The sequence below is a fragment of the Culex pipiens genome, chromosome 3 (genome assembly GCF_016801865.2).
Source record: "Culex pipiens pallens isolate TS chromosome 3, TS_CPP_V2, whole genome shotgun sequence".
In the NCBI taxonomy this organism is placed as follows: domain Eukaryota; kingdom Metazoa; phylum Arthropoda; class Insecta; order Diptera; family Culicidae; genus Culex; species Culex pipiens.
Genome location: NC_068939.1, coordinates 7,578,072 through 7,599,467, shown reverse-complemented (window position 1 = coordinate 7,599,467; position 21,396 = coordinate 7,578,072). Strand labels below are relative to the sequence as shown.

Sequence of the window (21,396 nt, the reverse complement as noted above, 5' to 3'; positions counted from 1 at the left end):
CTCTATCACAAACAAATCCCTTTTTTGTCCCCAAAAACCCTTAAAAAAAATCTAAAATTAAAAAATATATATTTTAAGAATTTAACTGTTAATAATGAAACGTCAAATAAAAGAAATCGAGATTTTCTCCGTGTGCTTTTTTTCTGTTAAATTTTCATGCCCATTTTGTATGACCAGCCGCAAAATAGCATGGAGCCTTGTATGGAAAAACTTGTGATGCATAATGGCTTCTTTTAACATAGGGGATGCAGTTCATAAAAAAAATATATAAAAATTTTAAATAAACATACCACAATTTCAACATTTTAATGAAACAGGCATGAAAAATGCACTAAATAGAAAAACAGTCGGTCTAAGTTTTAACGAAAATATTTTTTTGTTGAATAAAAACTTTGCGGTAGTGCACAATGAGAATTTACTAAAACTGACTTTTTTTTAAATCAACTCAAACATGTTAAAAATGATTATAAACGCAAGGGATTCTAAATTGTTTCAGTTATTACACTGAAAATTACGATAAAATTTTGATTTTTTATGAAAAATAGCCTTCTGATTTTTCGAATCGTTCTTGAAGCAGGAAGGGAGGGGGGACAAACACTTTAAAATATATTTGCAACAGCCTCTAGACCGATATAAATATCATTATATATTTTTAAACATGCCAAAAATGATTTCAAACTCAAATGAATGTATTTTGCACCAAAGTTTTAATTGAAAATTTGAACATTTTTGAAAAAATATTGTTGTTGCTCTCTGATTTTTCAAGCCGACGTTAAGGGGGGTTTAAACTTTACATAAAATTTGTATCAGCCTAATTAATTACAGAACATTTAATAGGTATGATTAACTAACAAATTAATATTACAATTAACATTAAAATTATTTTAAAAAACAATTTTTGAAAACGTGGCTTAAAATTTAACAATATTCACTTTATTTTCCTTGAGTCTTAAAAAAAAACAAAAAATTTAAAGCATTCAAGAATCAAATAAAAATTTCAAAAAATTCAATCAACGAACCTTTTTCAGATTGTAATGTTTGTAACTTGTAGTTAGATAGAAAAACTGAAATGCGACAAAATGTGTGACTTTTTTTTAGAATATGATTAGCTTTCTCGAAAAAGGTTATTATTCTACTTAAAAATAAACTTTTTTATAAATCGTCGTAGAGCTACCTTTATATATACCTTGCATTCAAGTCTCATGTTATGATTAGAAATTTATAAAATTGTTCAAAATTTATATTTAAAGAGTTTTTAAATTAAAAAAAAAATGGATCTGTGGGGAAGGCACCAACCACATAGTTAAGCTAATTTTTTAAACTTTCTATAATCAAGCTGAACAATCAATATTATTATCAAGGCGTATGAAAAATAAAAAAATATATATTAGGAAAAAACATGATTTGTTTGAATAACAAAATGCAAAGCATAAGGCTACCTCAAATCTAAAAGTTATTAAAAAGAAAACTAAAATCAACCGAAGACGAAACAATGCACTCACAAATTAAGTGAAAGACACATCCGCAAACGAGCTATTAAAAAAAACTTGTACATAAAATAGAGGAGGAAAGCCAACGCAGCCCTATCTCTTTTGCTTTGCCGTTTGATCATTCGTTATGGATGCATTTCTAAATTTATGGTCTGCAGCGCTTTTAATTTTAAAGTCTTGAGTTGAGTTTAGTACAGAAAGCTTAGTTACAAATGTACTTGACAAAAAAAATAACCAAAAAAAGATTTTTAAAGAAAACTAATTCAAAATTATCACTCAAAAGTTAGTCAAAAGTTGGATAAATCGTAACCAATTTTAATGACCAATTTTAAACATTCCATCACCTGATAAACATGAAAAGTAACATAACTTTCAATTGCTGCCATTACCTACAAGATGTCAGATAACATTATATTACCTCACAACTAGCTGCAGCAGCAACAGCTCGATTATCTCCTCCCGGGGCCCCAATCTAGCCCGAATCATCCGATTGTGGCAACACGATTCGCCACAATTTTAAACCCCTCGAGACTTGCATCCGCAAAGACTCACAATTTGGAGGAAAAACCGCGTGACTAAACGCATTAATGCACGGCGTCGTCGTCGCGACTTCAAGTCTTGGGTTGTTGTTGCAGGGTTTCGTAACGAGCCCAGGCATGCATTCATCATCAAGACTTTCTGCGCAAAATTGCGAAAAAAAAAGTTTGACGAAGGAGGTTGCTGATGCATGAAGTAGGCTTTGGATTGGTGTGAAATGGGAGGTGGTGACTCAGATGCGGTTTGAAGGTCTAATCCGGATCTGAATCAACTAAACAGAAGTCCGGGTTTTGTGGCATTTGGTGTGATGAACTTGATAAGTTGGTGGAGCAAATAATCTCTCAATTTAAATTTCATGAACAAACCAGCTTCAAATTGGGCCAGTTTCCGACCTTTTTTTCCGGAGGGCGTAAGCCAAGTCACGTGCAGCTTATGAGGAAACCTTCACAAATTTTGAATTTTAAATTCTATCACGCAAAAGCTCAATGTCACCCCAGCAAAACAATGGCAGTCGCATAAATTTATGTATGAGCAAAACGAGACAACCCCGCTGCTGGAACGAACCGACTCTTTTTCAGGAAGTGGAGTAAAACGTAACAAAGAGAAACCCCCTGGGCAGAAACCTCGGGCACGAGGAGAGTGAAATCCGTAATCTGGTTTGAAGAAAATAAATAAAGAGACGAAATAACCCAAAGGGGCGCACACACCACAAACCTGTGCGTGAGGGTTTGCGTACATGTATTGTAATGTTGTTGTTACAGTTGTTGATACCACCTCTTTGAAAGTTGCACATTCCTCACACGTCAGCGCGTCGAAATGACTTGGGCAATTTAATGTGTGAACTAATTCCGGTGTCACGCGGTCAAGCGCGGTCGGTTTCCTTTTTTTCTTCGGGAACTTTCGGTTTTCGTTTTTTTTAAGGGGAAGGTAATCGATCTTTTCCTTTTTTTTTGGATTCACTGCATGGAAGAATGGACAGCTGTGAAATCGGAGGAATTCATGATTATTAAAGGGTTGGAGATTAACGAAAAAAGGTTCGTCGTCTAATGCTGTTTAAGTCACCTACCAAAGAAACCTGATTTGAGCTTTATTGACAGCATAAGATGATACATAATACATTTTATTACATATTTTTAAACAGCAATAAACATTTTAATTTGTATGACAACAGTATCGCAAGATTATACAAAACAAACACGGTGAAAAATCAGCCCTTTTAAGATGTTCTCATCCGATTTTCAATAAGATTGTTTATCTATACAATTTTAGTATTTCAAAGAATATGCAATTCGAGATAATGATGTTTTTTGCTTCATTCAAGTATCTCTAGGCTAAGTTTCAGAAAGTTTGCTGATGTAGTTCTCGAGATACAGCCATTTTAAAATGTTATTTCCGACTATTTCAAAGAAAATCTATAAAATCATCACAATTTCAGCACTTTAAAGAATATGCATTTCGTGATAATGATGTTTTTTGCTTCATATGACTGTCAAGTATCTCTGGGCAAAGTTTCAGAAAGTTTGCTGATGTAGTTCTAGAGATACACCCATTTAAAAATGTTATTTTCGACTTTCTCTAAGGAAATCTATAAAATCAATTCAATTTCAGAACTTTAAAGAATATACATTTCGAGATAATGATGTTGTTTGCTTCATATAACTGTCAAATATCTCTGGGTAAAGTTTCAGTAAGTTTGCTGATGTAGTTTTCGAGATACAGCCATTTTATAATATTATGTCCAACTTTTTCGAAGAAAATCAATATATCGAATTCAATGACAAGTTTATTTCTAGAGTTTTTTTTTTAAAGGTCCTATAAACAAAATTTTCAATTTTTGCTTTTTGGGTGTTTTTAGAACTGCCTTGAGTCAGGGGTATTCAAAAACACCCAAAAAGCAAAAAGTGAAAATTTTGTTTATAGGACCTTTTCAAAAAAAACTCGAGATTTGTTCAGAGCCGATAGTTTACAGTCGTAAATAATATTTTAAAATGGCTGTTCCGCATATACTCAACAGTTATCAGAAGCAAATGGCATAATTATCTCGAAATGCATATTCTTTAAAGTGCTGAAATTTTAATGATCTATATATATATAAAATTTCGACGGTTTTGTTCGAACGCGAATCAGTTCAATACGGAGTGTCGGATCGAGGTGCTCTTTGTTGCGTTGGGTTCGTATAAGTCCAAGGAAGGTTCTTACACCAAAAAGTTACAACTTTGGCCACTCTGGAACTGATTCCAGAAAATCTGTAGATTGTATGGGAAAAGTTACGCAAAATTAAATTTTGATCAGAGGAAGCTGAATAAGCTAAAAAGTTAAAAACGTCAACAAACGAAAAAAAGGCAGAACGAAGTTTGTCGGGTAAGGCTTGTATATCTATATATATAAAAAATTTCGACGGTTTTGTTCGAACGCGAATCAGTTCAATACGGAGCGTCGGATCGAGGTGCTCTTTGTTGCGTTGGGTTCGTATAAGCCCAAGGAAGGTTTATATGCTAAAAAAATGCCACTTTGGCCACTCTGGGACCGATTCCGGAGCATCTGCAGATTGTATAGGAAAAGTTGCGTAAAATCAAATTTTGATCACAGGAGGCTGAATAAGCAAACAAGCTATACGTCAAGAAACAAAAAAAGACAAGACGAAGTTTGTCGGGTTAGGCTTGTATATATATAAAAAATTTCGACGGTTTTGTTCGAACGCGAATCAATTCAACACGGAACGTCGGATCGAGGTGCTCTTTGTTGCGTTGGGTTCGTATAAGTTCAAGGAAGGTTCTTACGCAAAAAAGTTACAACTTTGGCCACTCTGGAACCGATTCCGGAAATAATGCAGATTGTATGGGAAAAGTTACGTAAAATCAAATCTTGATCACAGGAGGCTGAATAAGCACAAAATAAAACAACGTCAAAAAACTACAAAAAGGCAGAACGAAGTTTGACGGGTAAGGCTTGTGATTTTATAGATTTTCTTTGAAAAAGTCGGAAATAAAATTTTAAAATGGCTGTATCTCGAGAACTACATCACCAAACTTTCTAAAATTTGGCCCAGAGATACTTGACTTTCAAATGAAGCCAATGTTAATATTTGATTACATGAAATCGTTACAGATTGTGTTTAGTTAATCATAATTGCATAATTATAGCATTTGTCTGCTACAGATTAAATCCTGTGAGATTTTAGCTGAGATTTCTATCGATTCGATGTTCCCATGCTAGAAAAAGAACCATTTAAGCCATGTTGGTCCAACGATCGAGATAATTGAACCCAAATTGTTCGGGAACAATCAAATTAAGCCAGAACTCCTCTTCCATGCCAAGACGAATCCCACCATCGATGGCATTTAGAACAAGTCCTAAACCAGAAATTCAACCACATCAGGACATAATCAGGCATAAAACTGGTCTTCTCGGCCTCTTCTTCCAGCTTCACTTCAACATCGTCCCAAGTCAAAACCCATTAAACATTCCTGTTTTTTTCTCTGCTTCTCTCCATTCTCTTCTTTCCAGGGAATCACCTGCCTTCGAATTTCATCAGTGTGTGTGTGATTACGTTCTGTCGTCCAACTCAATGAAGTCCTCGGAAGATGATCATCCGGCATCCTGGACCGCCGATGCCGCCCAAAAGCAGTTGTCGAACGCGCCGTCATCGTCGACCTCCGCCGCCAGTGATCGGTGAACGTCGCCGCTGAGGAGGACAAAGAGTCGTGTTTGCGCGAACGTGAGCTCAAAGAGTAAAGATTGCCATCAAGCCAAAAAGATTTATAAGATTGTTTAGTTATTAACTGCGCGCGGTTGAGCGCCAAACGAAAACGAAACTTCGTTGAAAGTGAAGCAAGCCAGAATGTCATCGAAGCGACGACTTGGCAGTGTGGCGATGAAGATCGCGCGGCAGGCGTACGTGTACGGCCTGATCGGGCTGTTGGCCGCGTCCCAGGTGGCGCAGGCCTGCAGCAGCAACTCACAAGACTGTCAGAACAAGTCGAAACGGTCGGCGTCGCCGATTTTGAACGACCCCGGGAAAGGTAAGGACTTTCTGAGTTTTGACAGTACGAACGCCGTTGATGTGGACCCGGGGAAGCCGGCGAGTCGGCAACGGAGCGGGAAGGACCTGCTCGACGAGTCGTTCCAGTTCAGCAAGAACCAGGCGATGAACTTGACGGGTCAGTCCCCGAACAATCTGAGTGGTAGGCAGAGCGCCAACCCGGACATTCAAGACATCATCACCGGGATCGTGAAGCTGCTGAACGGTAACGTGAATGTCCACGCGAACACGCAGCCCACGAGGAGACATTCCGCGACGCGGATCAACAATCGGGGACCTCCGCGGATCTCCGAGGCACAACCCGTGCCGAATGAGTTTGAGGGAGAACTCACGCCACCGACTTCGGTGAAACCTCCGTACAATTTTGAACGGCCAGACACCCCGGTACGACCATTCCTAACTGGAGTACCGATCCCGGAGCAGATCGTGCCCTCGATGCAGCAGAACTACCGGCCAGGGTTCGTGTCCCAAAATCGGCCACCGTGGCAGCGGCCCAAACCACGACCTCCAATATCTCCAAATCGGCGTCCAATGCCACCGTACAAACCATTCCCTACCAACGTAGACTTTGGTCGACCCGACGTCGATCGTCCAGCGACTACGACGACCTCCAGCGAGAGCAACTCGATCAGCGAAACCACCGAAAAGTCATCCCCGATGACGACGACCACCGAAAACGAACCCCACGAAACCACCACGGACACCTCGTACGAAGTCAAGGAGGAGAAACCGATCGTCGATCTCCCGAACCACAAGATGACCGAGGTGCAGTACACGATCGAATCTGCGCCAACTGAAACTACAGTTGACCCAACCCCAACCACTTCGGAACCCTTCCACACCGAAGTCCCGAGCGTGTTCGAGATCAACTCGATCGAGTACCTCCCATCGTCGACTTCGGAACCCCCAACCGCAAGTTACCCACTGGAACCGTCCACCAGTGAACCGACGACCTCCCAGGAGACCATCACCCCAACCCCTACCAGCACGATCTCAACCACTTCTTCGACCTCCGTCGTAGCCACCAACCATCGACTGGAAGAACCCGTGGTAACGTCAACCCCCTCAACGACCAGCTCATCAACACCAACTCCAGCCCTCCCAACATCAACCACCACCAGCACCGACTACCGCTTCCACCCCCGCCCCGGTCTCGTCCTCGACGACCCCGACTTCAAACCCGGCGGTGGCGGCCCCAAACGCACCCAGAACCTGTACATCTCCAAGCCGGAGATCCACTCCTCAACGGGCGTCAACCTGCCCAACTACGGCGAGATCTTCGACGTGACGCTGTCCGCCATCCAAGGCCCGGCTGGTTCCGGCTCGCAGCAAACCGTCAAACTGAACCCCTACGGACGGCGACCCGCCCCAATTCAAGACCCGGACGACGCCAGCATCATCCTCACTGCCAGCGGCAGCGAAGGCTTCGTCTCGATCGACGGCAAGCGCTCGTACATCGACCTGTTTGGCGACTCCAAAACCCAACCCCCGCAACCCGTGCCAACCACCACCGAGCAGATCCAACCGACCAAGGTCCACTCCGCACCCCCGGGCATCATCGGAACCGGCTACGCCGTCGCCGAAACGGAGTCACCCCCTCCAAAGCCCCCACAAGCACCCCCCTCCACCGCCCAATCCCCACCCCAACAACAACAACCCCAGCAGCACCGTCCCCCACAACTCCATCGGCCCAAATACCCCCCACCCCCGGTCCGGATCGACACCTGCATCGTTGGGGACGACTCGACCTGCGATCAAGCCCAAAACGAACGCTGCAAAACCGAGAGCGGAGTGTCGAGTTGTCACTGCAGGCCGGGTTACGCCCGGCGCAAGCACCGCGAACCTTGTCGGAGGATCGTCTCGTTGATGCTGTCGATGCGGGTGGACAAGATCTACGAGCGGAGGATCCAGTGGGACCAGGTGCTCGCCAACAGGGACAGTGAAAAGTACCAGCAGCTGAGCTACGAGGCGGTTAGGGCGGTGAGTAACGATCTCTAAAACCCCCAGAAACCTGGATTACTTTTTAAGCATACCCCATTAATCTAAAGCCAAATCTTCATCGTTAACCCGCGTAATTACTAACCAAAAAACGTTACTTAATCCACCCTTAGGTGGTTGGTGCCTTCCTCACATTAAGAGGGTAATGCTATCCAAAATAGATACAAAAGGGCGGACATTTCAGTGTTCTATCAACTTGATTCATTATTCATACCGTCAGATTGGGTATAGTCAGATCTTCATAATTCAGGGCTCTTATGTGCTTATAACTTTTGATAGGGTTGTCAGATCTGCAATCTATAAAACTCGTTGGAAAGGTCTTTTGATTACCTATCCAACGACCTGTCGCATGATAGATCCGGACAACGTTTTCAACAATATATATGAGATCCGGCCTGAAAAAAGTTCATAAATAACACTTAAGTGCGTATAACTTTTGATAGGGTTGTCAGATCTGCAATCTTTTGAACACGTTGCAAAGGGATTTTAATTACCTATCCAACGACAGGTCGCATGATAAATCCGGACAACGTTTTCATCGAAATATATCAGATCCGGCCTCTAAAAGGTTCATAAATAACACTTAAATGCTTTTGATAGGGTTGTCAGATCTTCAATGTCTTGGACGCGTTGGAAAGTTCTTTTGATTACCTATCCAACGATAGGTCGCATGAGAGATCCGGACAACGTTTTCATCGAAATATTCGAGATCCGGCCTCCAAAAAGTGCATAAATAACACTTAAGTGCTTATAACTTTTGATAGGGTTGTCAGATCTTAAATGTTTTTGACGCATTGGAAAGGTCTTTTTATTACCTTTCTAAAAATGTATAGCATGACGGGTTTTCTTACAAAAACCACCCTTTTTACAATCTTCCGGACTTTTGTTAAAATCGTTTTTTTAGCATAACTTTTGAAGTACTTTACTAAACTTCATAATTTTCAATAGGGACTTATGGAACCCCAAGACGAATCGAATGAGACCAAAACGGTCCAAATCGGTTAAGCCAGTGCTGAGATAATCGAGTGCATATTTTTTGGTGCACAGACCCACATCCCTACACACACACACACACAGACATTTGCTCAGAATTTGATTCTGAGTCGATACGTATACATGAAGGTGGGTCTAGGAGGTAAAACTAAGAAGTTCGTTTTCTGAGTGATTTTATAGCCTTTCCTCAGTAAGGTGAGGAAGGCAAAAAGCAAGTGCACCGAGCAAAAAAATAAATTGAAATCTACGGGTGGTACGCGGAGAGATATCGCCAAATTGGCATTGGCCGTGGAAAATTTCGAAGTGGCGCAGATAATTGCAAGCGCGCGCGCCGTAGGTGATCTATATATTTTCCATTTGGCGATTTTCACGCAGTTTCAATCTACAGTGCCGGTTGAATGATTTTGGATATCATGATTGAGAAGCTCAAAATCACTAACATTTGATTTCATCAAATGTTCAGGTTGATTTGAAAATTTTAAAAAACATTAAAACTTCAAAAAATGACCACATGGGTCAAATATGACCCGAAAATCAAAATTTCCAAAGCTAGGCTTTAATTTTAATTTGGTCATTAGAATTATTTTCCAATCATTAACTAAAAAAAGGGTTTTTCAAAATTTTAAGATTTTCAAAATCTAGTGTATTTTTTAAAGGTCCTAAGGCGTCTTTCATATGTTCAAAAAAATTAAATTTCTAAATCATAAATTCTAAAACTCAAAAATAATAAAATTTTAAAAACTAAGAAAAATATAAATTAAAAAATACGAAAATTAAAAATCTACACTCGGTGCAAGCTTGTAAAATTTAAATACGGATTTTAATCGATTGTTCGGACTCTCGCCAACATTTCACTTACGAATTATTTTACTTTTTTTTATTTAACAGTCTGGATCCGAAGCCTGATCATCCTGTTACATTCTTATTGGAATTCCATATAAACTATAACGGGGATTGCAGGCACCGGGTCCTGACTTTTAATAAGGCGGCAAAAAACTGCAACATTGGAGAATTACTGAAGTTCATGTTTCCGAAATTCTGAATTTCTGAATTTCTGAATTTCTAAATTTCTGAATTTCTGAATTTCTGAATTTCTGAATTTCTGAATTTCTGAATTTCTGAATTTCTGAATTACTGAATTACTGAATTTCTGAATTTCTGAATTTCTGAATTTCTGAATTTCTGAATTTCTGATTTTCTGAATTTCTGAATTTCTGAATTTATGAATTTCAGAATTTCAGAATTTCAGAATTTCTGAATTTCTGAATTTCTGAATTTCTGAATTTCTGAATTTCTGAATTTCTGAATTTCTGAATTTCTGAATTTATAAATTTCTGAATTTCTGAATTTATGAATTTCTGAATTTATGAATTTCTGAATTTCTGAATTTCTGAATTTCTGAATTTCTGAATTTCTGAATTTCTGAATTTCTGAATTTCTGAATTTCTGAATTTCTGAATTTCTTAATTTCTGAATTTCTGAATTTCTGAATTTCTGAATTTCTGAATTTCTGAATTTCTGAATTTCTGAATTTCTGAATTTCTGAATTTCTGAATTTCTGAATTTCTGAATTTCTGAATTTCTGAATTTCTGAATTTCTGAATTTCTGAATTTCTGAATTTCTGAATTTCTGAATTTCTGAATTTCTGAATTTCTGAATTTCTGAATTTCTGAATTTCTGAATTTCTGAATTTCTGAATTTCTGAATTTCTGAATTTCTGAATTTCTGAATTTCTGAATTTCTGAATTTCATTCTCAATTTTAGAATTTTTGATATAAAATTTCAGATTTCAGAATTTAAGAATTTCAGAATTTCCGATTTCAGAATTTCAGAATGTCTGAATTTTTGAAATTCAAAAATTCAGAATTTTAAGAAATTCATAAATTAAAAATTTTCGATTTTTAGAATTTTTTTTAACTTTAGAACTTCAGAAATTCGAAATTCCTGAATTTTAGAATTTAAAAAATTCAAAATTTCAGAATTTCAGAATTGCAGAATTTCAAAATTCATGAATTTAATAACTTAAGACTTGAGCAATTTCAGAAGCAAAGAAAATAAGATTTTCGACCACATCAAATATTAGAGTTGATTTGAAAAATGAAAAAAATATTTGAAATAGGGCATAGGAGCTTCAAAAATTTAAATATTCAATAATTCAAAGATTTTAAATCGTTTCATTTTAAAGGAGTAAAAAATCTCAATTTTAAGAATAAAGAAATTTTTAAATTAAAAAAGAAATCTGAAATACAAAAAAAAAGAAACGAGTCTACAAAAATGCTCAACTAGGCCTAACTAGAAAAGCTTAAAAATATTTTGTGTATGTCTTTAATGCTGTCAAAAACACAAAATAATAATTTTGAAGGTTGTTGCTGATTATGTATTGACATTCTTTTTGATCAATTACAAACTATAGTAATCAACTGGTCCACTATTTTCACAACCAAATTTGAATTTCCAAACTAAAATTGGTTTTTTTTTTCAATTTCGGTAAATCGGGACAAAATAAAAATGGAAAAATGCCGGAATGGACTCACTGATTCGATAGATCTGAATATTTATCGATAGTTTAAATTTTTGTCGAATAAAAAAAATGGGTATATTTGATTAAGGCATAATTTTGGTGTAACTATTATTTCTGAGAAATCCAAAATAATACCTTATATTTTGCTCAATATTTTGCTGTGTTGACTTAATTGTATGAAGAACATCGTTTTGGTTATAAGTACATACAAAGTTTCACTCAAATCAAATGATGATTGTTGTCCGAAACATTAAAAAGTTTCATTTAAACCTTTTTCTTGACACTTGCTGTAACGATAATTGCATCAAAGAAATAACATACATTGAAACTTGTTAGTTACTTATGCTTGTTGTGACTTGAAACAAGTAATAACCATCTTTCAACCATCAATGTACCCGATCGATACCATATCATTCGAAATCTACCAGCACCAGGCAACATCAAAGAGTACCCCCATTTCACGCACTAACTCTCACTCCAACCATGCTGCGCCAGTCCATATCGAGCGAAACCGGAGAAAAATATATAAATAATTGTACTTTACTCGCTTTTTCCCCCTCTCCCCCTCCCACAGATGGACTCGGCTATGTCGATGACACCATTTTCGGACGAGTTCATGGAAGCCCGGGTCAACGGAATCTACACCACGAATCCGGCCTCGCAAGGTCTGAAGGGTGTGTTTGTGAACTACACCGTGAGTTTGGACGAAAACGCCGAAACGCTGCGGCCCCAGCTCAAGGGGGACATTCAGCGGCACCTGCTGGGGGTCATCCATCGGCGGAACAACAACATCGGCAATTCGGCCCTGTACGTGGACAGTCCAACGGGGGCGGTGTCCAGTGTGCAGGACGTGGACGAGTGCACCTCGGACGAGCTGAACGACTGCGACAATGAGGCCAACTGTACGAACATGTTCGGGACGTTCCGGTGCGAGTGCGGGTTCGGGTTCCGGGATCCGTGGGCGGACCAGCCGATGCGATCTGGGCGCGAGTGCCTGTCGTGTCCGGATTCGTACTGCAACAACCGGGGAACGTGCCTGTACGACAATGCCAACGGGGGCAAACAGGTGTGCAACTGCATGGGCAGTTATTATGGGACGCAGTGCGAGATCGACGGGGAGGTGCTGGGGGTGGCTGTGGGAGCGTCCGTGGCCGCCGTCGTCATCATCGTGCTGACGCTGATCTGTTTGATCATGTGGAGGTGAGTTTGGTTGATAATAGGACTGATTTAGAGACGTTTACACTCACTTTGAGCAAGCATATGAAAAATACGTTTTACAAATTTAAAGTCGCAAAAAAACGAATCCAAAATTTCAAGCATGATTTTCAGCATTATTAATAAATGCTCAAGATTTTTTTAAATAAATACTATAAATCGACAACTGACTTATTTTAAATTCAAATATAAATGTTTCAAAGTATCAATCAATCGATTTAACAAGTTCTTTGTTTGAAAATTTTATTTGATTGCAACGTTGTTTGATCCCCTAAAGAATATTTTGCGAAGGGTGAAAAAAGAAAGGTAACTTGCTTCTTACAAAAGCAATATCTAGCTCAAAACACTTTTATTTGTATCGAAATTTTGCAGTTATAAAAATCCTTTGATTCTTTTTTTTTTTTTTTTTGTATGGGTGACATTAACTTCGAGAAATATTTTTAATGACCTAATAACCTACGATTAAAAATAAATTACTTTGAATTATTGTTTTTTTAATAGTTCATAATTCAAATCTAACTTAACTTTTAAAAAGTCTATAAATGGATATTTTTTTCTAATTTCATAGTTAAGACCAAATTATATTCTTTTTAATATTTGAAAAATTTCACAAAAGTTTCCGAGATATCGTCAGTTGAAAATTACAGGCCAATTAGGTGACGTGACACATAGAAAAGTTCATTTCCATCGATTCTAAATCAATTTTCAGAGTTCCAGAGAGAAAATTGTAAGAAATTTTCTCAGCTTTTCCAAAATATTTTCCAGGGGTGCTTTTCTTTCAAGATTTTTTTAATGCAAAAAAACGAAGAGAAATCGAAAATGTATACCTAAAAGTAGCAATACTTTGAAAATAAGGTGCTCTTCAGATTCAATTCTTTTGTTTTTTTTTTACAAATTCTTTTCTTAACAAGATTTTGCACTATCACGGCTCAGAAATTGCCTTTTTAGTCCGTATAAAAAAAAATATTTTGGGAATTGAAGATTTAGTAATTTAAATTTAAATATAAAATCATATTTTATCCGTATACCTAATTTTCTGCAAAGTCCTTATCAAAACCGACAACTTTGCCTAAGACACCAAATCGATCAGAAAATCCTTCAAATAAAAAAAATTAAAATTAAAAAATAGCAAAAAAATACGAAATTGTAGAGAACTACTATTAGGGGAAATTCTCGTATGTTTGGCAGGTTAAGCACTCGCTCCTAACTCTATCCAATTTGCTGATTTTCACTATTGAAACAAACTAATTTTGCAAAACTTTTGATAGAAACTTGCTTGCTCACTTCTTATTGAGCTATTTATAACTCGATTTCAGTCGAAAACGCTTTTACGCTGCCAACATTAGAGGCACGCTGGAATTAGATGCTGTTTCCCTACGTGAAATTAACCAAATTTTAAATTCAAGCATTGCATTTTAAAGGGTAAAAAAATCAAAATTTCAAGATTGATTTTCAAAATTTGAAGTGAAAAAGTATAACAATATGCTTTATACATCTTTATAGTTATGCTACTATCAAAACTTGGCAGTAATGAAAAAAAAATCATAAACATCTACTTCTTCAACCGATCTATGGTCCCAAAATTCATAAATTGTAAAAAGATTACAAAATCATTCATTGCTAAATTGTTCATAATCGATTTAAATTTTTTTTTAATGATTTCAATGCTGGTCTTTAATTTTTTCTTAGCTTAGAAATTTTGAAGGGATGGGACGGGTGGGGGTAGGGGGTGAACAAAACCCCGAAAAAAATGTAATGGCCTTATTATAAAGGGTTTTAGCCTATTTTTTACAATTCCAATCTCCTCAGAAAATGTGGTCCAGGAACCCATTTGGTATTTTTATTGGTGGTTTTATTGGTTATCCGAAGGTTTGTATATTTGTTAGGATGTAACAAATTTCCGATTTTTCGAAAAAAATGTCAAACTTTGAAGGTCTGTACCGAGCCCCGGGGTGCTCCAAACTTCAATGTTATATATACCAAAAGATGCGCAAGGATCTGGCCTACACGCTAGTGATGTTTTTGGTAAACGCATTGGTGGAAACGGGGCCTCAAAATTAGACATTTTAAAAAAAAAAGTGTTTTTACGGGTTAAATCCCATTTAAAATTGAAGGGCGGAGTTCCTGTTACGTCCAATCAAGCTCATATTTGGGATTTGGGCTCAGTATGCCCACCGGAACAAACCCCTGAATGCCCGCCAAAAACTCAATTTTGTTACACTCTAATATTTGTACAATCGAATAATGACAAAAAAAATCATTTTTTTTATTTTCTAGCTTGTAACATCGAATTCGAGTTGTGTAGCCCCATTTTAGTCAAATTTATATATTTGATTGCTTTTTAAAATAGTAGTTTATGCAACATGTTGCAAAAAGAAGATTTTTTCAGCACGAGTCGTACATTTATCCAACGAGGTTCACCGAGTTGGATAAATACGACGAGTGATGAAAAAATCAAGTTTTGAAACAAGTTCCATACAACGTTTTTTGCAATTCCGAAAAACACCCTTTGAACAAAAATTATAAGACAAATGCCCATGCATTGAGTCAATGCATCATTAAATCAAAAAAATGTTGAAAAGTATAACTTTTCCTAACAAGTGCTGAAAAGTTCAACTTTTCAGCATCCATTTTAGTGCTGAAAAGTAGAACTTTTCAGCATTTATTTTGAAAAGGGTTACTGTTCGATTCTGTTATTTTTGGTACAGAAAAGTAGGCTGTTTCGTCGCTCAAGAATGACAGGAAAAGTAAATAGTTTCACGACGGAATTGCAAAAAAGACTTTTTCACTATGATATCACCGCCATTTTGGCCGCCATCTTGGATTTAATTTTGTTTTAATCATTTTAGAGTAGTTTATCGGTCATACTGAGGCTCGACGATCAAAAATAAAACAACGAAAAAAATATATTTTAGTGATTCGATTATCCAAAGTGAAATTTTTATTTTATATACACGGAAAAAAAATCCTGACATTTATAAGACTTTTTACATTCTTTTTAATATATTATTTTTTGAGAAAATCTAAAAAACCTTCCTAAAAAATTTAAAATTCATGTTTACATGTAAAATAAAAATTGCAAATGAAAATAACTTTACAAAACTTTCTGATCCACATTTTAACAAAATTTTATTTAAAATATCTATTTTCAGCCGCAAGTGGCAACGCGAGCACAAGAACGCCATGGGCAGCCCCGTGTTCGGCTACATGGGCGGCGGCCAGGTCAAGACCCCGGTCATGGGCCAGGCCCCGTACCAGGTGACGCTGGAAGATCGCATGCGGTGGGCCCAGATTGCTGATGTGATGGCTCAGGCAAATCACTATGCGGTAAATGTATCAAAATTTCTTAAATTTTCAATCGAATTTAAGCATAACTAAACCTTTTCACTCTTTTTAGGCTGAACCAATCGCTCCCCCGCGGCCAGCTTCGGCCATGTACGGCTACCCGAATCTCCAGCAACTGGGCAACATGACCACGCTGAGCATGCACGGAACATTGCCACCGATGCATCACACAGGAACGCTGCCGCCGGTTCCACTGCCCAGGTAGGTCGCACGAAAAAATCAACTCAAAAAATGTCAATATTTCATCTCATTTATTCACCAAATCACACGTCACACGTCATTTATGCATGCGCCACCCACCCCCATCGAACATGTTAACGTGTTGTGATCACGCCAGCAGCGCTTTCTTCAACAGGGGTCTGGGCCTGAACAGGAACGGCATGCGGACTCTGGAGAACAGCAGCTCGAGCGAGGAGGAGGACCGGGCGGACCTGCTCGGACGGAACTTTAACAACGTGCCGCGGCCGAAGAGCCGGAGCAACGCCAGTGTCACGGTGGGTTTTTGGTTTTTTGATTTTTAAATTTATTTAAATTCATTTGATTTCATTTGAATTCATTTGAAATTCATTTGAAATTCATTTGAAATTCATTTGAAATTCATTTGAAATTCATTTGAAATTCATTTGAAATTCATTTGAAATTCATTTGAAATTCATTTGAAATTCATTTGAAATTCATTTGAAATTCATTTGAAATTCATTTGAAATTATTGTGGTCTTCATTGAAAATTCATCTCAAATTCATTTAAAATTCGCTATTATTTCGAAATCCCTCCAGTCCGGAATCTACTACGACGTGGACTACGCCCCAACCGGCACCGAGCAGCAGCTGTACGGCATCACGAGCAGCCTGGCCGGGGGCGCAACGCCGATCCCGACCTCGAAGGCCCAGCAGAGCAACATACCAATGAGCACGTACACGTCCAGCGGCCGGCCCCCGGTCCAGACGACGTACTACAAGTGAGGGGAAGTGAGACAGCAAAAAGAATAACAAGTCGCAAGTGTTCATCAGAAGAAGAAGAAAAGTGAAAAAATGGACTGAATAATTTATTGCAAAAAATAAGAAAGAAAATTACTAACAAGAATCTCACAAACGGAAAGAGATCGATTTCTTTACTGTCGAGAAAAAAAGGAAAAATAAAACTATTGTAAAAAGAAAGATAAAACAACAAAACATTCCTCTAATGCGTTTTAGTTTTATACGTTGTTGTTGTATAATCACTAAAAATCAACTGAACAAATTTCGGCAAGAAACAAAATTATGAGATTTTTTTAAAGGAAAATCAGATGTGAATTGAAAACTAATGCAAAAGTGCATCAAACAGAGTGTCAGTGTGAACAATTAGAAGATATAATTAAAAGTGAAGAAGAGAAGCAGGAAAACGTCTTAAAAGTGACAAAAGTGAAAAAGGAAGAATAAAAATAAAGAATTTTCCCTGAAATTGTATACTAGTAGTGAACGTGCTTTTTTTCCTTAGCGAATAGTGATCGAACAAGATATTGAAGCAAGTATTAATAAATAAAAGTTTAAGACTCGTGTTGAAAATGTAAAAAAGATTACCGGTTTAAAAACTGTTTCTTTTGTGAAGAAAAATATCACATCCATTTCGCAAATGTTTTCGGTGTTTTATCTTATTAAAAAGATGTTTGGATTTCCAATCCAAACCATCGAGGTTTCAAGTAGGAATCTTGCATAGAGACCGCCAAGGCCATACTGAAGATGTTTTTTTCATATTCTAAAAAAAACTTCAATAAAAAATTTATTTTATTTTTGACAAAAAATATGATGTTTATTCTTAATCTTCAGAAAAATTAACCAACAAAAACCCAAAATATAACCAAAAAGAATATTTGACATTTTGAGCCAATTCTAAGGGAAGATAAAAAATCTGCGAGCTTTCCTTAACAATTAGACAGTTTTAAAAGAAGATATCTCGTGTTTAAACAAACAATCCTCTAAGATTTGTCCAGCGTTTGTTATTTTGTTATTTTGTTATTTTGTTATATTGTTATATTGTTATTTTGTTATATTGTTATTTTGTTATTTTGTTATTTTGTTATTTTGTTATTTTGTTATTTTGTTATTTTGTTATTTTGTTATTTTGTTATTTTGTTATTTTGTTATTTTGTTATTTTGTTATTTTGTTATTTTGTTATTTTGTTATTTTGTTATTTTGTTATTTTGTTATTTTGTTATTTTGTTATTTTGTTATTTTGTTATTTTGTTATTTTGTTATTTTGTTATTTTGTTATTTTGTTATTTTGTTATTTTGTTATTTTGTTATTTTGTTATTTTGTTATTTTGTTATTTTGTTATTTTGTTATTTTGTTATTTTGTTATTTTGTTATTTTGTTATTTTGTTATTTTGTTATTTTGTTATTTTGTTATTTTGTTATTTTGTTATTTTGTTATTTTGTTATTTTGTTATTTTGTTATTTTGTTATTTTGTTATTTTGTTATTTTGTTATTTTGTTATTTTGTTATTTTGTTTTATTGTTATTTTGTTATTTTGTTATTTTGTTATTTTGTTATTTTGTTATTTTGTTATTTTGTTATTTTGTTATTTTGTTATTTTGTTATTTTGTTATTTTGTTATTTTGTTATTTTGTTATTTTGTTATTTTGTTATTTTGTTATTTTGTTATTTTGTTATTTTGTTATTTTGTTATTTTGTTATTTTGTTATTTTGTTATTTTGTTATTTTGTTATTTTGTTATTTTGTTATTTTGTTATTTTGTTATTTTGTTATTTTGTTATTTTGTTATTTTGTTATTTTGTTATTTTGTTATTTTGTTATTTTGTTATTTTGTTATTTTGTTATTTTGTTATTTTGTTATTTTGTTATTTTGTTATTTTGTTATTTTGTTATTTTGTTATTTTGTTATTTTGTTATTTTGTTATTTTGTTATTTTGTTATTTTGTTATTTTGTTATTTTGTTATTTTGTTATTTTGTTATTTTGTTATTTTGTTATTTTGTTTTTTTGTTATTTTGTTATTTTGTTATTTTGTTATTTTGTTATTTTGTTATTTTGTTATTTTGTTATTTTTTTTATTTTGTTATTTTGTTATTTTGTTATTTTGTTATTTTGTTATTTTGTTATTTTGTTATTTTGTTATTTTGTTATTTTGTTATTTTGTTATTTTGTTATTTTGTTATTTTGTTATTTTGTTATTTTGTTATTTTGTTATTTTGTTATTTTGTTATTTTGTTATTTTGTTATTTTGTTATTTTGTTATTTTGTTATTTTGTTATTTTGTTATTTTGTTATTTTGTTATTTTGTTATTTTGTTATTTTGTTATTTTGTTATTTTGTTATTTTGTTATTTTGTTATTTTGTTATTTTGTTATTTTGTTATTTTGTTATTTTGTTATTTTGTTATTTTGTTATTTTGTTATTTTGTTATTTTGTTATTTTGTTATTTTGTTATTTTGTTATTTTGTTATTTTGTTATTTTGTTATTTTGTTATTTTGTTATTTTGTTATTTTGTTATTTTGTTATTTTGTTATTTTGTTATTTTGTTTTATTGTATCGTTCAAATTTTTAGTTTTCTTTTAAGTTATTAGGTTATTAAGTTATTAAGTTATTAAGTTATTAAGTTATTAAGTTATTAAGTTATTAAGTTATTAAGTTATTAAGTTATTAAGTTATTAAGTCATTAAGTTATTAAGTTATTAAGTTATTAAGTTATTAAGTTATTAAGTTATTAAGTTATTAAGTTATTAAGTTATTAATTCATTAAGTTATTAAGTTATTAAGTTATTAAGTTATTAAGTTATTAAGTTATTAAGTTATTAAGTTATTAAGTAATTAAGTAATTAAGTAATTAAGTTATTAAGTTATTAAGTTATTAAGTTATTAAGTTATTAAGTTATTAAGTTATTAAGTTATTAAGTTATTAAGTTATTAAGTTATTAAGTTATTAAGTTATTAAGTTATTAAGTTATTAAGTTATTAAGTTTTTAATTAGTTTTTTAGTTTTTTAGTTTTTTAGTTTTTTAGTTTTTTAGTTTTTTAGTTTTTTAGTTTTTTAGTTTTTCAGTTTTTTAGTTTTTTAGTTTTTTAGTTATTTAGTTTTTCAGTTTTTTAGTTTTTTAATTTTTTAATTTTTTATTTTTTTAGTTTTTTAGTTTTTTAGTTTTTTAGTTTTTTAGTTTTTTAGTTTTTTAGTTTTTTAATTTTTTAATTTTTTATTTTTTTAGTTTTTTAGTTTTTTAGTTTTTTAGTTTTTTAGTTTTTTAGTTTTTTAGTTTTTTAGTTTTTTAGTTTTTTAGTTTTTTAGTTTTTTAGTTTTTTAGTTTTTTAGTTTTTTAGTTTTTTAGTTTTTTAGTTTTTTAGTTTTTTAGTTTTTTAGTTTTTTAGTTTTTTAGTTTTTTAGTTTTTTAGTTTTTTTATTTTTTTGTTTTTTTGTTTTTTAGTTTTTTAGTTTTTTAGTTTTTTAGTTTTTTAGTTTTTTAGTTTTTTAATTTTTTTGTTTTTTAGTTTTTTAATTTTCTTGTTTTTTAGTTTTTTAGTTTTTTAGTTTTGTAGTTTTTTAGTTTTTCAGTTTTTTAGTTTTTTAGTTTTTTAGTTTTTTAGTTTTTTAGTTTTTTAGTTTTTTAGTTTTTTAGTTTTTTAGTTTTTTGTTTTTTTGTTGTTTTTATACTTTTTAGATTATTATTTTTTAGTTTTAATTGTTTAGTTTGTTTAGTCTTTACATTTTTTTCTGTTTTTTTTTTCTTTTTTTTTTCTTTTTTGTTTTATGTGGTTTTAATAACATCTGAAGTTTTGTTCCCAGACAGCAAAAAAAAGAAAATGTCAGCAGCAACTTATTCCATATCACTATTTGTGGTAGCCGACTCTATTACATTGCAGCAACGCACACAAGACTGGTTTACTTTTCCCACCGCACATACAGATATGGTCTGTTATCGGCGAAGTTGCTCGCCTGCTGCTAGTGTATTGGTTGCGTTTGAACCGCGTTGAACCCATTTCTGTCTTATGTTGATTTATTAGTAATTTATTATATATTGTTTGAATTTTGAGCCTTAAATGAGTTCCTATGAACATATTTTTTTAATTTACTTTGATTTAAAAATAGACATAAAATTTCTATAAATATAAATGTTCAACAATGCAATCTTTTAATAAAAAAAACACAAGTACAATAAAAACAAGTAATAAAAGTTCATATTTGAACATAAAAAAATGGAGAAAACCCAGAAACAAAATATAATTTAAGTGAATAAATTGTGAGAAATAAATAAAATATAGA

The 21,396-nt window shown here is 34.1% G+C and overlaps 1 protein-coding gene across 6 annotated transcripts in view; it reads left to right on the top strand.

Moving 5' to 3' along the window:
* The window catches only part of LOC120427562 (proteoglycan 4-like), a 46,865-nt gene extending 29,169 nt beyond the window's left edge, over positions 1–17,696 (top strand). Inside the window, exons 2-7 of one of the 6 annotated variants that reach the window (XM_052709715.1) lie at positions 5,535–8,049; positions 12,157–12,782; positions 15,950–16,130; positions 16,195–16,343; positions 16,483–16,636; positions 16,920–17,696. In XM_052709715.1, coding sequence (XP_052565675.1) covers positions 5,869–8,049; positions 12,157–12,782; positions 15,950–16,130; positions 16,195–16,343; positions 16,483–16,636; positions 16,920–17,105 — 3,477 coding nt within the window. In that variant the 5' untranslated portion in view covers positions 5,535–5,868 and the 3' untranslated portion in view covers positions 17,106–17,696. Of the gene's footprint in view, positions 1–5,534; positions 8,050–12,156; positions 12,783–15,949; positions 16,131–16,194; positions 16,344–16,479; positions 16,637–16,919 lie in introns of all 6 variants that reach the window. The other 5 variants (XM_052709714.1, XM_039592441.2, XM_052709716.1 and 2 more) reach the window with 5 other exon arrangements.
* The last annotated feature ends 3,700 nt before the right edge of the window (positions 17,697–21,396 follow it).